The sequence below is a fragment of the Sorex fumeus genome, unplaced genomic scaffold, assembly GCF_029834395.1.
Source record: "Sorex fumeus unplaced genomic scaffold, SorFum_2.1 ptg000009l, whole genome shotgun sequence".
NCBI classification, from domain to species: Eukaryota; Metazoa; Chordata; class Mammalia; order Eulipotyphla; family Soricidae; genus Sorex; species Sorex fumeus.
In genome coordinates, this window is record NW_026606066.1 from 23,396,151 (window position 1) to 23,414,003 (window position 17,853).

Genomic DNA, 17,853 nt, shown 5'->3' on the forward strand with positions numbered 1-17,853 from the left:
GCCATATGCAAGGCAAATGCCCTACTATGTACTATGGCTCTAGCCCCCACAAATGTATATTCTTAAAGGGGCACATAACAAATCTTGCACTTAACAAATCAACACTGTCTAGTAGGTCATTTCCAACAGTTATGTCATCTTCCTAAAGCACTAAAATGCAAGAAAACATAATATTTAAATAACCTTGAAAAAAATCCACCAGTTTACAGACTGAAAGCAGGAACAAGAAGGCAGGCTTCCATTTTCAGCCTTTGCACATACAGTGACTCAATTTTCCCCAATCTGCACATCTGTGAAAGACTGAAAAATACTCTGAGAATTGATTTGGGGGTTACAAATAAATTTTAGCAAGTATGCAAATTTACAAATATAGAGCCCTCCAACGATGAGGAGCAGTTATGCATTTCTGGAGTTAGGGATTCAACCAGATACTAAAAGGATCAAGAAAGGGTGTAGCTCATTGGTAGAGCATTTGCCTTTTAGGTGTGAGGTCTTGATTTCTAATCCTAGCATCACTGGGGGTGGGGATGGGGGTAGAAAAAAATTTTTAAAAGATCATGTTGATAATAAAAGATGAAAGAGTCTGTCTCTGTCAGTCTGCATTTCCCTCCTTTACTTAGTTTGAGTTTTTGAACCCTGTGTCTTCCAGACCCCATTCTTCCATTTCCCACACCCAACACAGGGTTTCTTCTTTTGTGCACTGCCTGCTCTCACTGAGACCTTGCTTGTGTCACAAGTATGTCCTCTAGTACATGCCCTCATGAAAATAAATACGTAAGTAGCTAAGACGCAAAGAACTAGAAATGTGTTTTCAATTAGAAATGAAACGAGAGGCTGCAGAGCTAGCTCAATGGACTGAGTGTATGCTTGGCATATAGGAGGCCCAGTCCAATCCCCAGCATCACATAGTACCCCATACAGTGAGCCCAAACACTGCAGGTAGTGACTACCTGGCTCAGAAGAACTAGGAGTAGATCCAAGCACTGCTAGGAGTGCCACCCCCATCCAAATAAAAGGATGTCAATGGAAGGCTTTCTAATATATTGCAAAAATATAAAGGGTAACAATAATCATAAAGGAAAACTGCCTCCTTTCCTCTTTGTCTAACCTGAGATTAAGTAAGAGAGGTGGCCTTACAGGAAGCTGGCATTAAGCATGTTCTGCTATGAGAGCTTTGAGTCAACTGTTACCCAGTTAGTGCTGAGGAAGCTTTTGAGAGCAGCTATGCTGTAGAGATTGTTTTCCTTACAAAATGGTTGGATTGCTTGATAGAAGTACGAATTCTTGGTAAATAGGCTTGTCAAGAAGCTAAACATAAGCATGTTACAGATTTCTGGATTCCAGTAGTGGGCATTTACCAAGACCAGAAAGAAATTCCATTTATCATGAAATCTAGATGGTTTAAGAGACTTTTTGGAGTTTTTTTTAAAATTTTATTTTATGTAGGAGTACTGCTATTTATTCAGCCACTGATTAGCTGATTGAATTGTGCATGAATTCCACCTTACTTTTTTTTCATTTTTTATAATTTTATTCATTGAATCACCATGAGAGCAGTTACAAAGCTTTCAGGTCTAAGTCTTGGTCATACAATGAAACACCCATACCTTCACCAGTGCCCATTCTCCACCCCCAAAAACCCCAGTATACCCCCATCTCACACACTCCCCCTACCTGTGGGGCAGATGATTTCCACATTACTCTCTCTCTACTTTGATCACATTCAATATTTCTACATCAGATCCACCATTATTATTTGAGATTTTACCCCAACACTCAGTTCTGCTGAAAAGGCAACAGTAGACAATTTGTGTTCTATTGCTGGTTATGAATAACATATGATGTCACGTGGCTGCAGTAGGGCCACGTGATTTTGAAATTTTGAAATTTTAACACTTAAATCTGGAGGGATTTCTGCCAAAAGCCACTGGGTTTCGAGATTTGCTCCTGAATCTCTGGGGTCATGGCCATTGGGCAGCTTGATCAAGAGCCAGAGAGGCCATTCGTGGGTGATAACTTGGTGTCTCGCTGGGACGGGGAAACTAGGGTCGGCTCCACCCCCATCCTGTGAGGCCCAACAAGTTTCGTCACTGTGGGCCCAGACCTGACTGTCCAATGGCCTCTGGAGGATGATGGCCACTGAGCCGCCAAGGGGGAGCAGGCGGAGGGACAATGCCCTTTCCCCCCTGGGGTGGCCCAGCGACAGTAACCTATTGCGGGGTCTGGACACATTTCTGCCAAAAGCTGCTGGGTTTTGAGATTTGTTTCTGAGTCTCTGGGATCATGGCCATTAAGCAGCTTGATCAGGAGCCAGAGAGGCCTTTCGTGGGCAATGACTTGGGGTCTCGTTGGGGTGGGGAGGACAGGCCCGTCCCCTGATCCTGTAAGGCCCAATGAGTTTTGTCACTGAGGGCCCAAGCCTGACTGTCCAATGGCCTCTGGAGGATGGTGGCCACTGGGCCACCGGAGGGAACAGGCCAAGGCACGAAACCTATTCCCATCTGGGTTGGCCCAGCACTGGTAACCTACTGCAGGGACTGGATGCGTTTCTGCCAAAAGCCGCTGGGTTTTGAGATTTGTTTCTGAGTCTCTGGGATCATGGCCATTAAGCAGTTCAATCAGGAACCAGAGAGGCCATGCCTCCAATTATATATCTAAGCCGGAGGTGGTTTGTGGGTGTGTTTCCCACATACCTAACTTTTGGCCGTTTACTTTCTTGGTAAACTTTGCCCCAAGTTTTTGGGGTCTGGCCAAAGGCACAGCAGCAATTTTGGGGTATCTGGAATTCTGAAGGCTGCTGATGCACTTGCCTCACAGGTACAGATTGACCTGCTGGCGGCACCATACCTCCTGACTTTTTGGCGTTTTAATTCTAGAACAAATTTAGTAGACAAGCCAGGTAAGTAGTTTTAAGAATAACACGCTTTCAACCTGATTTTGTATGTTACATCAAATCATATGATTTTTAAGGAATATGATTTTTGAATCAGAAAGAATTGGATTCACATATCAATGTGACCAATTCATAGGTGCAAGACTAGGAATTTTACCTAAAGTCTTTGAGCCTTACCTTATTAATTGATAGAATAAGAACTATAATGTGACTTACCTCATAGGGTCATTTTGAGAATTCAGTGACGTAATATAGGTACTGTATTGTGTCTAGTACAGTGTGTTCACATCAGAAACCATAGATGTTTTATTACTCATGTTTGGATAACCATCTGAAGCTGCGTGTGTGGTGTCCATATGTATACAGAAGCTTGCTCATTTCCTGTGTGCTTGGGATCTGTACCACAATTTGTAAAGCTTACTCACAAATACTTTGAAGGCTAACTAGCATCTCTCACAAGGAATTGGGCAGAACATTTGTCATGTGGGCAGAGAGTAAGCTTACTTAGTTCCAAATGGGCTTATATGGTTATGTGAGGGAACTGGTATGTGTGTTGGGTTAAACAGACAGTAGTTTTATCCTAAATATCTTCTCTGCTGATCATTTTGATGTTGATTTCAATGAAAGGGTTTTGTTTTTCTTCTGCAAGGAAATAAAAATCATCTTCATGTAATGTTTCATGGATACTAGTAGTAGCCTTCTGGCTTTGTGTTTATCCTCAATATTGATTACTGACCTAAAACTTAATCAATCAAGGTAATGATGCACAGAAACTTCTTTTGTTTCTTGCATGTGTGCAGAGCAGTAGTTTGTACTAATCTGCTTTACTAATGAGGAACAGAGAGGGTCTAAGAAGTGTAAAAGCAAACCCAAGTCCGCACAACTAGTGTAAGGGTGAGTCAATATTTCTCAGTACTTGAGGACTCATTCTCCCAGAGACTAGTACAATGTTTCTCCTCTGCTTTTGAGGTTACTGTTGTTTTGTTTTGAGAAATACCCACCATTAGCAAGAAATTTTTGATGACACACCTAATTGTTGATAATAAAATTTTTACTTGATAATAAGAGTTTCAGAGACTTTAAAAAATAATAAGTATGGGGGCTAGAGCAATAGCACAGTGGGTAGGGCATTTGCCTTGCACGCGGCCGACCTGGTTTGATTCCCAGCATCCCATATGGTCCCCCCGAGCACTGCCAGGAATGATTCCTGAGTGCAAAGCCAGGAGTAACCCCTGAGCATCACCGGGTGCGAACCAAAAAGCAAAAAAAAAATAATAAGTAGAGAGTACTTATTACTAATAAAGATAATTTGAAAAGACCACTCTTAGGTTAGGACCTTTTCCTCTCTTATGATTTTGACTCTTTAAAGTATATTGAAGTTCTCTGGTGCTCATGGTAGGACTGGTATATCAGAGGTCTTCTCATTTGAAGAGCCAAAAGATTAAACTTGTGTTACATCCTTTTGTTGAGACTCCCTTTTAATTTTTAAATTCCTAGGGTTTGCTCTTTTAGGGGGTTGGGCCCTGCCAAGCAATACTCAAGGAACCTGGAGGCCACTTACAGTGATTCTTGGATTCCTACAGTTAATTTTATTCATAAATTCCTTGCTTTGGTGGTCAGGGCAGAAGATGGGCAACAGTATAACTTGTGTCTGGCCTACCAATTGAGCATGTAGAACCTTTGGGAGGGCAGAGGGTGTTACGTGTCAGAGTCTGATGGCAGGAAAATCACTGGTTTTCTGCAGTTCAGTCCATATCTTTCTCATCATCCAGCTACTGCACTTTGCCTCATTTCCTTGTGGGAAAGGATTTATTTGGTTGACTTTATTGAAGGACTGCCCAGGGTCTCATTAGAACATGGAGAAGCAGAGCTATAATGCTGCTATGGGGTCTGAGTGAAGCCAGAAGTTACTTGCCAGACTGTTGCTTTTGTCAAATGAGTGGAACAGGGCAGATCTGTTTTTTCTTTTTAACTTTTCCCCATTGTGCACACTCTTGTGACCCAAACATCAAGGGTCCTTAGATATTTTACTGAACAGCCCTTCCATGTTGTGGGGAGCCAAAAAATGAAATGTTTTTATTCTCAAACCACTTCCCTCTGCCAGGTGGACACACTGGAGGTGATCCGGCACCCAGAAGAGACCACCAATATGAAGAGGCAGACCATGGCTTCTTACTTCCGGGTAAGGAAGCTTCCTCATTCCCACTCCCAGGAAGGAAACATCAACTCATCTCATGAAAGCTTCAGATTGGTGAAAGCCAGAGGAACAATCACAAGAGTCAAATAAAAAAAAGAACTTATAGGGAGAGAAAAATCAAAGGACTACCACTGGAACATAACTGACCATGAAGTATCATGTTCTCAGAACTCAGAAAGATCAGATGAATCCCAAGACTCCACACCATAATCTCTGCCAGTGGGCACCTCGCCCTGACCTGGTGTGCTGATTTTATAAGCCGATTCTTGGCTTCACAGCTTCTGGAATCTGCCACTTTTCTAGCATGTTTATGGAAAAGTAAAATTATCCACAAAATTCCAAGAGGAGGCTTATCATGTTTAGATCCTGAGAAAAGTCTCTTAATTTCAACATTATTTTCCTAGATTGAATAGGCCCTTTTTAAGGACCATTTGTCTGAGTCTGATTACTTATCACCTTTGCTCCCCCAATTCTCTATATTTTATGTAATAAAATGACTTAATCAAGTGAAAACATTTTCTCTAGATGGGCTAGGTTAAATAAACATTATTTAGGAAAGGTAAGGTACACAGGAGCTTTGTATTCATTTTTAAAAACTTATATTTATAAATAGGACTCTGCACCAGGCTGTGGGATGGGCGAGAGCCCTCTGCACCCCAAGGGACCCACTACCCAACAACCGCCACACTCCAGGCCGCTTTCCAGACCTCGCAGCCGCAATAAGACACTTCTTACCCATTTTACACAGTTACTACACCATATCTGATGGGGTTCAGACAGTAGGCAACGAATCATAGAAAAATATATAAATATATGCCTCTCGGAGAGCCCGGCAAGCTACCAAGAGTATCCCGCCCACACAAGCAGAACCTGGCAAGCTTCCCGTGGCATATTTGATATGCCAAATACACTAACAACAACAGGTCTCATTCCCCTGACCTTGAAAGAGCCTACAATCATTGGGCAAAGATGAGTAAGAAGAGGCTGCTAAAATCTCAGGGTTGGGAGGAATAGAGATGTTACTGGCACCTGTTCGAGTAATTTGATAATCAACAGGATGACAGTGATACAGTGATTTTTATAAGTAAATTTAAGGTAAATTACACACACAGAGCATTACAATTGGAAATACCTTAGAGATCCTTCAGATCTTTAAGAAATCCCTTAGAGATTCTCTTAGCTACTATTAAACTAAGGTCCGTGCACTTTCATGGTGAAAATGCTAATAGGCCAGACAGAATGCCTGATCTCAGCAGGTTCTAGTTCTAAGATATGGCTGCCACAGGAAGGGGCTCTGCAGGTGGATAAAAGATTGGCAGAACCACACAATTAGTTGGAAGATTGGTGAAAGCCAGGGAAACAAGCACAAGAGTCAAATAAAAAAAGAAGTTTCAGGGAGAGAAAAATCAAAGCACTACCACTAGAACATAGCACATGGCAGCTAGAGCCATTAATACATGGGGAACTAGCAAGTTCAAGAGGGTTTAAGACCAATAAGTCTGACCTAGCCAATTGAACATCAGAAGACTAGAGCAGGGCTAAGGTCATGAACTATAAAACACATTTTAGTCTAGATCATATATATACAATAGAATGAGTCCCCCCCCCCCCTCTCCGCCCCCCCCCCCCCCCCCCCCCCCCGCCACCATCATGCCTCTGCATGCCATTCCGTGTTTGGGCTTTTCTTTCTTGGTTTTGTGAGCCACACCCAACTATGCTTAAGACTTACTCCTGGCTCTTGTACTTAGAGATCACTCCGGATGGTGCTTTGGGAACTATACAGAGTATAGGGGATAAAACTGTGGTCAAACACATGCTAGGCAAGCCTGTACTATCTTCCTGGATCCTCAGTTGGGGTTCATGCCCACTCCTGGCTATTGTGTTCCAGACAGCACTATTCTGTTGAGGCTGCAGGAGTTCCCACCAGCAGAGCTACCAGGATAGTGTTAAGCACATCTGGGCTCTGCTGGGCATCAGACATGCAGCCTCAGGTTTATGAGGCAGACAGTTCTGCCTTTGGGCCATTCTTGGGTTCCTAAGGAATGCTTTGAGTCTACAGCAGATACAAGTACTCATCTACACTTATATTATCATTTATTGCTAGTTTCCTGTTTAAACGCTGAAAGGTTTAAACCCATTGTCTATAAGTCAACAAATCACTACAGCAGCTACCAAGTACTCACCTACACTTATATTGTCATTTATTGCTAGTTTCTTGTTTAAACGCTGAAAGGTTTAAATTTATTATCTATAAGCCAACAAATCATTGTGTAAGCCTACATTGTTATCATCCATTATGTTATGGTTCCTTCATTTTGCTACTAAAAGCTAAAGTCTACTTGCTCAGTGAAGGCTAATTCTTGATAAACAAGAGTGGATAAAAGGGCCAGGGTAGAGCTCAGGGATGATGTACTTGCTTTGCAAGCATGAACTGTGAGTTTAACCCCTGGCACAACCATCCGAGTGCTGGGTGTGAGGCCAACAGTCCTGCCATTGGATCCCAGGAGTTACAGCACAATGTCTAATGTCCAGCACAATGCTGCCACCAAGACCGGGTGCTTTGTCCCCTCCCAGAAATATCAACCACAAGGGAAGGGGAATAACATATTTTAAACTGATATAAGAAAATAAAAAGGGGGGTTTATTCAGGTGCCAGAAACCTAACATGGTGAACTTATTGTTAAAAAATAAATCAAAGAGGGGGCTGGAGTGATAGCACAGCGAGTAGGGCAATTTGCCTTACACATGGCCAACCCGGGTTTGATTCCCAGCATCCCATATGGTCCCCCGAGCACTGCCAGGAGTAATTCCTGAGTGCAGAGCCAGGAGTAACCCCTGAGCATCATCAGGTGTGACCCAAAAAGAAAAAAAATCAAAGAAAATCTTACTCTCAGGCTGGGGATTGAGATTTATAAGGGAGCAGGGAAGTGAGCAAGTAACAAGTGAGCAAGAGTACACTCTGGTGTTCGTGTTTGCTGATGGTGGCCTACTTCTGCTAGGCACAATGAAATAACTAACTACCTGTAACATAGTAGCCTATGTGACAGCCTTCAGAGGTTTCTCTCCCGATGTTGGCAGGATGAGGGATAGTTCTCTCTCATTCATCTCTGACTGACTCCTGGTTTAACATTAAACACACAGTAAAAGAAAGTACTCCTTCTTGTGACCAAGTCCTGGGGGAAGAACAGTTCTAGAAGTGTGTATGTGGAAAACAAGATGGATTCTGTGCTGCTTGCCAACTGAGAATTTTGTGTGTGTCTTTCCCTACGGTAGTATTCGCTCATGGACCTGCTCTCCAAAATGGTGGTGGGACAGCCCCACTTTGTGCGCTGCATCAAACCCAATGATGATCGAGAGGCTCTGAAGTTCTCCCGGGAGAGAGTGATAGCCCAACTCCGCTCCACGGGGATCTTGGAGACAGTCAGCATCCGCCAGCAGGGCTATTCCCATCGCATCCTCTTTGAAGAGTTTGTGAAAAGGTGAGAAGGCATCTTGGAGAATACACTGTGTTCTATATAGCCACCTGAGGCCATCCCATCTCTTGAGAATTGCTCCTCCAAACTTGTGATTTACTACTTACCAGCTACCATTGACTTTGTTTAAGTGTATCTTTATTGGGCAACAATCAAAGTGTGGTGATATGGAAGAGAGATTAAACTCTCCCCTGATCATGTTTGAAATAGTAAAACCTAGAACAGGGCAGATAGCTCAAAGGGGCCTTGTATGTGAGTCCTAAGTTTAAGTCCTGGCTCTAAATCCCCCAGCCTCAGCCCCCCATACTCCCTGTTATGATTGTGGGGCCGAGCAGCCCCACATCTCTGCTATGTGCTATCTGGAACTGTTCCCCAGGACCTAGCCATTACTGAGGAGGTTCCAATAATTTTTTTTTAAATCTCTGGGACTGGAGAGATAATAGAGGGGTTAAGGCACTTGCTTTGTAAGAAGCTGGTCTTTGCTCTATCTCTAGGCCTATGGTCTTCTGAGCACTGTTAGGAGTAATCCCTGAGCTCAGAGCCAGGAATAAACCTTGAGTACCACTGAGTGTGTCTCACAAACAAAATATAAATCTCCACTGGTATTTTTATAACATGTCCTAAGATTTCAGAAGCTTCTAATATTAATCAGTATAATAAAATCATCCCTTCAAAAGTGGGTCAAGATTATGTAAAATTTCTGTAAAATTTCAGTGCACCAAGGCATGGACTCCTTGCCCAGGATCTGGTGTGATAAAATGGTAGCTAACATGAAACTCCTAATATGTCCTAAATGTGTGATCTTACTTGGTTTGTAATATAAGCTTTAAGCTGAACTCTGTTATTATGCCTATTTTACAGAAGAGAAAATTAAGGCACAGAAATTAAGTGGCTTTCCCAAGGTCCCATGCTAGCAAACTGTCACTGTGCTCCTGTTGTTCATCGATTTTATCGAGCAGGAACCAGTAACATCTCCATTGTGAGACTTGTTGTTACTGTTTTTGGCATATTAAATACGTCATGGGGAGCTTGCCAGGCTTTGCCATGCAGGGGGAATCTCTCAGTAGCTTGACAGGCTCTCCAAGAGGGGTGGAGGAATTGAACCTGGGTCAGCCGCTTGCAAGGCAAATGCCCTACCTGCTATGCTATTGTTCTGGTCCATGCTAGCAAACAGTAGAGCCAAAATCAAGCCCAGGCTGTAGGCTTCATTCTCTGCACTTTTAATTTCCTCTGGCCATTGCATTCAAATAAAGTTCACTGGAGTCCATTGCTGTATTGCTTCCTAAAACTACAAAACCTTTAGCTAAGACTGAAACATGGCATCTTTTTACACATCTGCCAATAGCAGGCCTTGTATTAGCCTAGGATTATGGGTAAAATCTGTACAATACTTTCTGTGAAAATAAAGGAACAGCAATAACAACTTCCTTTGAGAAGTACTGCTCTCTGATAGAAAATTTTAATTCAATATTAAAAAATAATATAAAAATTCATTATAAAACCCCCAGTATCCACTTTTTTTTTTTTGGTCACACCCAGCATTGCACAAGGGTTACTCCTGGCTCATGCGCTCGGGAATTATTCCTGGCAGTGCTCGGGGGGGACCATATGTGATGCTGGGAATTGAACCCGGGTCAGCTGCGTGCAAGTGAAACACCCTATTTACTGTGCTGTCACTCCAGCACCCCTAGCAGCCACTTTTCTGATCTTTTTTACTTCTGAGGTTATTTCTTTAAATTTTTCTCTGGGAGGAATGGATCCTTATATTCTAGCTTCATTCAGTTCTCCAAATGCCAATCATTTCCAAAGAGAAGAAATGAGACATCAAGTTCTTTGCAACAAGAGCTTTTGAAGCCAAGAAAGGAAGAAAGAAGAGAGGGAGGGAGAAAGAAAGAGCAGAGAGCAGAAGAAGGAAGGAGGAAGGAAGGAAGGAAGGAAGGAAGGAAGGAAGGAAGGAAGGAAGGAGGGAGGGAGGGAGGAAGGGAGGGAGGGAGGGAGGAGAGCTTTTGAAAAAGAATATTACAAATTTTTCTATCCTCTTAAATTTGGAGTTGGAACAAGACAAAAAAGATTATTTTAGCACATGAATGTGACTAGTCAAGTATTTAAACCATTGGAGTACGCAAAATGTGTTGAATATATAAAAATATTTAAGAAAACAGGTCAAACACTAAACAGAGATGTCTCTTTGTTCATAATAGGAAAGCCATTAGGCAAGTATGAACAAGAGTTTCAAAATGTCAGTAAATCTGAGGTATCAAAGATTTCTGAGGCAGCAAGTTAATTGGTATTTTGATCCTTTTGAACAACTTAACAACAAAATGGATGAGTTAGCAGTTTCCCCCTTGATGTTATTAAACAAATAGATTTGCCTCTTCCTGTCCAGGAGGGCTGTTTTGTAAACTCTTAGCAGGAAATATGCAGACAAAACAAAGGCTAAGTCAAGAGTCATTCAAAGGTTATCAGTGGAGGTAAATAAAAGATAAAGCCTTGTTTAATGCTTCTCTTCACCTTTTTTGTATTTCCTGGTGGCGAGGACTTGCCATGTCCTGCATTGGTGTTTTCAACTTAAGGAAAAATTTCCTAAGCAGCTTTAGTCACTTAAATCTGCTGACATGGCCAAACCCAAAGTGTTCCCTTGCCTCTGTCATCCTTGAGTTTCCTGGCAAAATGACCCAGCAGAAGCTTCCATTCATGAAATCTTCCAGGAAAGGGTTGTACCCAACACCACACCCCTGAGTCCAGGTGTGTTGGAAGTATTTATTTATTCTCAGTTAAATACAAAAAAACCACCTGGCATTGCTGGGAAGGGGGCTGAAAACTCCTGCTGGGCACTCTGTTGAGGAGCATCCTTGATTATGCCAACATTCCTCTTCCATGTGGTCAATGGGCTCTGCAACAGGTCCAGGAAGACCACACTGGGGCAAATACTTTGGGACAACATTATTGGATGTGTCCTTGCAAATGTATCAAAGACAGGATATTCAGCTCAGGGTCCAACATTTTATTTAACAGTCATAGTACGCAGAGCAATTTAGAAAGGAGATCTGAGTTCTAGTCTCTTGCTGACTGTGTTTAGCAATTAACCAAATGTTACTCTAAAGGATGCTCTCCTATTTGCATGACTAAAAGTAAGGAATATACAGAGGCGTTTCAGGAGTTGTGTGGTGGCTTTTAACTTAACCTCAAGTCTTCCATTCACCTCTGCTGAATGCTCTGCCAGCTGGGACCTAATTCATACCTGTTGTTTGACAAAGTCTAGTGAATGAAATGAAACTTTCCTCTTTCTTCTTTTTCATCAGAAATGTCCATTTCTTCACATCATATCTCCTTTCCCCCTCTATTCTTCTTCTCCTCTGGAAGTCTAGGAGACATCTCTGACTTTTCACTCCCTCCAGTCTCTGCTGCCTTTTACCTGATAATGGTACCTGCTCTCCATTAGCAGGTTCTCCTGGAAATCTTTCATCTTTTCTCCTAAGGCCTCACTAATCTCCAGTATTTCTACCCAGTCTTCTTAATAATAAAGACTCACAAATGAATGGAGATATCATATACACATGGTAAAATCATTCTTTTAAAGTACAGCTCAATGCTTTTTAGTGTAATCACAGAGCTGGGCAAACATCACCACTATCTGTTAACCTGAGCATCTTTCCTTATGTTGTTGGTCATTTGTTATATCAACTTAGAAAAATATTTATTTAAATTTTTGTTTGAGTATTGGTTTTTATATATTTTAGATAAAAGGTAAAGGCCCTCCTGTTGATCATCGATTTGCTCGAGCGGGCCCAGTAACGTCTCCGTTGGAGACCTTGTTGTTACTGTGTCTGGCATATCGAATACTCTCGGTAGCTTGCCGGGCTCTCCGAGAGGGGCGGAGGAATCGAACTCGGGTCGGCCATGTTGGCTGCGTGCAAGGCAAATGCCCTACCGCTGTGCTATATCTAATATTTTAGATATTAACTGTTTATCTGATGTATGATTTACAAATATTTCCTCCCATTTAGTGGATTGTCATCACTATTTATCTTCCTTCCTTCCTTCCTTCCTTCCTTCCTTCCTTCCTTCCTTCCTTCCTTTTTATTGCTGTTCCTTTATTTCCTTTATTTGTTGTTGGGATTTGTCTTTTAAGTAGTGAAGCCTATGATTCTCAGCCAGCTGAGATGATAGTTCATGAAAGGTCCCAAGGACTCAGAACCCAGTACTGTTTGGGCCCTGTGGTTCCAGGGTTCCCTAGGCCACCCCGGAGGTGATTGAGGGTACCTGGCAATGGTTAGGGGACCTAAGTGGTGCCAGGGAGAAAATTGAGGTCAACCATATGCAAAACAGGTGCTTTAACTCTGATACTAATTCTCCAGCCCTCTTTACAGTTTCTTATTCTTTAAAACTCAAAAGTTTGAAACTTCCATATTCATTTGACCACTTTTTTCTTTTATTGCTTGTGTTTTTGGCATCATATCTAAGAAGTGATAGCTTAATCCAAGGTTATGAAGATTTATTCCTGTTCTCTTTTAAGATTTTTTTGTAGTTCCAGCTCTTTCAGTTCGAGCTGTGGGTTACTTTGAGTTAATTTTTGTGTATAGATGAGATAGCTAGCTAGATACCTGCTTTCCTGCACAATTTGTTTTCAAACAGTTTTTCCCCCCAGTTGAATTGTTGGCATCTGGTTAAAAAGTTGGGTATCTAAAAACAAAAATTAGTTGACCTTCCCAAACAGTTCCTGGTAGGGTCCTTCCTGGTGTTCCCTGAACATTCCTGGGGAAGACACCCATCCAGCCCCTGCCCACCTCCACTCACACATGCGTAAGACACTGGTGTGACCTTTCACACTATCAGTAGGTCAGGATTTATTTCTGAATTTTCAGTTCTTTGACCTATATCTATTCTGAAACTTCTTTGTCTATCCTCTTGACCTAGCTTCCTAAATGAACTCCCCACCTATTATGCTTTCCAAAAGTCACCAGAATATAATTTACCTAAAATTCCTAAGCATGTTGCTTCATTGGCTAAAATCCTTTATTGAAATCCAGAGAGCTACTGGGGGAGTTTTGACTCTGACACCTGATACATGGTCTCTTTGATGTGGTACATCCCATCTTTCCAGTATTTCTCTATTGGTTGCCCTCCTCTCGGCTCACACCCCAACAAAAACTGAACAATCTGGAGCTCCATAAATACCCAATGCAGTTCCATGCATTGATGCCTTTGCTCATGCTTTATTCCATAAATTCCTTTCTCCAAGTCTTCTATCTGCTGACTGACCAAGCTAACACCTCCTCCTTCCTCAAGATTTTTGTTTATTTTTATTTTTAAAAAATTTTTCTCACTATACTTAAACACTGTGATTTAAAAAGTTGTCCATGATGATTTGTTACAGGCATTCAATATTGCAACACCAATCCCTCCACTATTGTCGCCTTCTCTCTACCACTGTCTCCATTTACCCAACTACCCCTCAAGCCTGCCCCCCGGTGCAGGTCCACAATAATTTAACTTACTTTGCTTGTTACCATTACATGACTAATAAAATAAGCAAAAATTATTAGCACAGCAGGTAGGGCGTTTGCCTTGCACGCAGCCAACATGGCCGACCCGAGTTCGATTTCTCCGCCCCTCTCGGAGAGCCCGGCAAGCTACCGAGAGTATTCGATATGCCAGACACAGTAACAACAAAGTCTCCAATGGAGATGTTACTGGGCCCGCTCGAGCAAATCGATGATCAACGGGAGGGCCTTTACTTTACTTTACTATTTCCATAGAAAAATATTCTTGAAAATAGTTGTATCTCACCATGGGGACATTAAGTTTTTGTCTAAGGTTTTACTAAGCTATTGTTGCAAGTAAAACCTTTTGTGTTTATGTTTTTGTGAGTCGACATTCATTGGCTCTTGCGTTACATCCCCTCCAATTTGGTATGTTACTACTCCTCAGAGTCTTTTGTCATTGTCTTTTGTCAGTGTATTGCATCCAGTGAGTCACTGAAGCCAGATAGGAGAGGTGGACAAGCAGTTTTATTCATCCTCCCTCTACAGTGTACAGCAGGCCAGGCCCCTGAACCCTTGACCCAAACTCACAACTGTGATTATATTTATAAGCTAAAACTACATTCCAGTGTACAGTAAGCAGAGCATCAATTAAAGCCTGCTAGATTAATTGCAATCTGTATTTACACAAAGCATTGCGTATATCCAAGGGGAACAAGATATGGTTACAGACATATGATCAAATAGGGAGAAAATGATGTCTTACACTGCTCAGGGTCAGAGCACACTTTTTATCAGAGAGTCAGTCCAGGTGCTGCTGGCAAAGTCCAAGGGCTAGCAAGGAGTTAGAATCAGCACACAGTTACAGAACGAGCACAGGTGGTGCCCATAAATCTCAGGGACAAATTTGTATCCCTCAATTGGCCCAAGAGTGTATAGTGTGAAGTTTTTTTTCCCAATTAAATTAAGTTACAGTCTCTAGAAAGTGGGGTATAATAATTGTTTGACCACACTCTGTGGCAATCAGAGTTTACTCCTGGCTCTGTGCTCAGGGATCACTTCTAGAGGAGGTCGGAGACCATGTGGGGTGTCAGAGGCTAAACCTGGGCAAGCTATGTCCAAGGTAAGCACCTGACCCACTGCACTATCTCTCCAGCCCCACAGTCATTACCTTATCTATGACGTCCTCTTTGAAGTGCCCAAACTCTTGTGAGCTTAACTGATGGCACTCTGCACACTGTAGTGAAAACTACATGCCTATCTCTTCTTACCTGCCATTTATTGCCTGGGAGGTGTGGCTAATTTTCCACCAACATCAGAATCTACATCCAGCTCAACACCAGACACAAATGCAGTGTTTAACAAACATGCATTTAATTGAATGGAACTCATTCTCCTCTTCTCAGCATATCTTCATCACCTTTTTTTTTTTGGCTTTTTGGGTCACACCTGGCTTGCACAGGGGTTACTCCTGGCTTTGCATTCAGGAATTACTCTTGGAGATGCTCGGTGGACCATATGGGATACTGGGAATCGAACCCGGGTCGACCACGTGCAAGGCAAATGCCCTACCTGCTATACTATTGCTCCAGCCCCTGTTTATCACTTTTTGACTGATTCTGGTCTTTCTCTTTTGAAGTACATTAAGGTTTAAATGAACTGATCTTGTTGCAATTACGTCTAATTTGTGTTGCAAAGTAGAACTTAGACTGTTAACACAGTAAAATTTAGGTCAATCATAAATAGTTCTTTACGAAGAAATGTCAGAAATGATAAATAAGTTGATAAAAAGCTTTGAACCCTGCTTGAAAATGCTATTGTTAGAATTTAATGCATCAGAAAGGTGACATTTAAATAAACTTGTCTTCATTTTGATTTTTCTAGGAATCCAAAACAGATACCGACTTAGTAGGACAAGAAAGATTCTTACTCTCTGTCTCTTATCTGCCTTTCAAACTCTTCTCTCTCAGCTCACATTCCAGGGGGAAAATATCTCCTAGAATTTCTAACACAGCTGAGAATATACCTAAGGCAATATCCTGTAAAATATCTGCTTAGTGAATTAGTCAGAACACTTCCTATAGCAAGGGACTAAGAAATGAGTTGAAGCAGAAGTTAAAAGAGCATGAGATGTTGGCTTATATAACTCAGGGACAGGAGAGATAGCACAGTGAGTAAGGTGTTTGCCTTGCACACAGTTGACCCCATTTCAATCCCAGGTACCACATACAATCAGCCCAGCACTTTGAGCAGTGATCTCTGAATGCGGAGCCGGTAGTAAGCCCTGAACAGTTGGGTGTGGGCCCATCAACTGTCCCTTGCCCCTTTCCCCAACCTCCCCACCAAAAAAAGAATTCAGACATTTAGAAATATGTCTAGATCTAGTACATCAGCAATCTTAGTTTAATTAGTATTGATTTTCCCACTTTCGAATTTCTTTTCAACCAGCAATTTTTCCTCACAGACAAAATTGTTCCATGGCAGCTCCTGCAGAAACAAGTCAGTTCCTTAGAGTTCTACCCAGGCGGTCCCAGCCTGGGTACCAGCCCTTGTGTCCAGTAACTCTGCTCAGGAATGATCAGGCGGGTCTGGAGGCAAGTGTCAGGGTAGGGGTCATCCCAACTTGTAGCAGAGAGGCTCAGTGAAAGGAAGGAAGGAGAAGATGGACAGGCTAAAAGCACAGGCATCCATGACCTTTCTGTACCTTGGAAGCAAGTGTAACCAGACAGAAAGGTTAAGCTGGACCCTGATAGTGTCTGGTAACACTATCCTCAAAGAATGTTACTCTTTCATTTATAATTTTCTAAGAAAAAAATAGAATTTTTGTTGGCAATAACAGTATTAATTTTGTAATGACTACTGTAACAGTTTCCTAGAGTTAAACTTAAACAGAATTGGTTTGAGTTTGTTGTTTAAGCGGGGTACTTGAATCAAGCTACGAGCTTGATTGAGGGGGTGCTTGAATCAAGCTATCGTAGAATCATAGTGGGTTTCTGAAAGATTTCAGTCACACATCAGAATATTTCCTCCTCTTCCTCCTCCTTCTCCTCCTCCTTCTCCTCCTCCTCCTCCTCCTCTTCCTCCTCCTCCTCCTCCTCCTCTTCCTCCTCTGTGATTTATAATATATTAATAGTAGATTTTCAAGGCATGCAGAATTCCACTAGAGTGGCGACATAGCCTGCACCACTGTTTCCAGGTCTCTCCCACCCATCTCCCCTTTAATAAACTCAGTTCTATAGGCAAACTCTCAGGGTCTGTTGCATTGGCAGTTTGTTATTTGCTCACAGTATTTTCTTTTTTAATCCTAAATATGAGAGAACATTCTTTACCTGTCTCTGACAGACTTCAATCAGCATGATATCTTTAGTTCTATCCACGTAGGAGCAAACTGCATGATTTCACCTTTTCTTTTAGTTGCATAGTATTTTGTTGTGCATATATATCTCAATTTCTTTATCCATTCATCTTGGTTTGGGCACTAGGGCTATTTCCAGATTTTTGGTTATTGTAAATAGTACTACATAAACAATGGAAGAGTGCAAATGCTCTTTTTTAATTAATGTTTTGGGCTTTTGGGGTAGATGCCAAGAAGTGGAATTACTGGGTCATAGAAAAAACTCAATTGACTTTGTACCTTAAAAAAAAAATTCTTTTCTATCATTTGGGTTTGAGGAGGGAGCAAAAAGTATCTGTATTCCATTTTTCATCTTAACCTAGTTGTTCTTGGAGGTTAAAGTTGTTCTTTGAAGGTTTAACCTGGTGAAAATAAAATGAATAGCAAGCTAAAGAGATAGTACAGAGATTAAA

General features: G+C 41.8%; 1 protein-coding gene across 1 annotated transcript in view; it reads left to right on the forward strand.

Moving 5' to 3' along the window:
* Positions 1–17,853, forward strand: part of LOC130019802 (myosin-IIIb) — a 410,050-nt gene that overhangs the window by 348,328 nt on the left and 43,869 nt on the right. The window contains exons 25-26 of the mRNA XM_056110474.1: positions 4,998–5,075; positions 8,364–8,569. Coding sequence (XP_055966449.1) covers positions 4,998–5,075; positions 8,364–8,569 — 284 coding nt within the window. The remainder of the gene's footprint in view (positions 1–4,997; positions 5,076–8,363; positions 8,570–17,853) is intronic.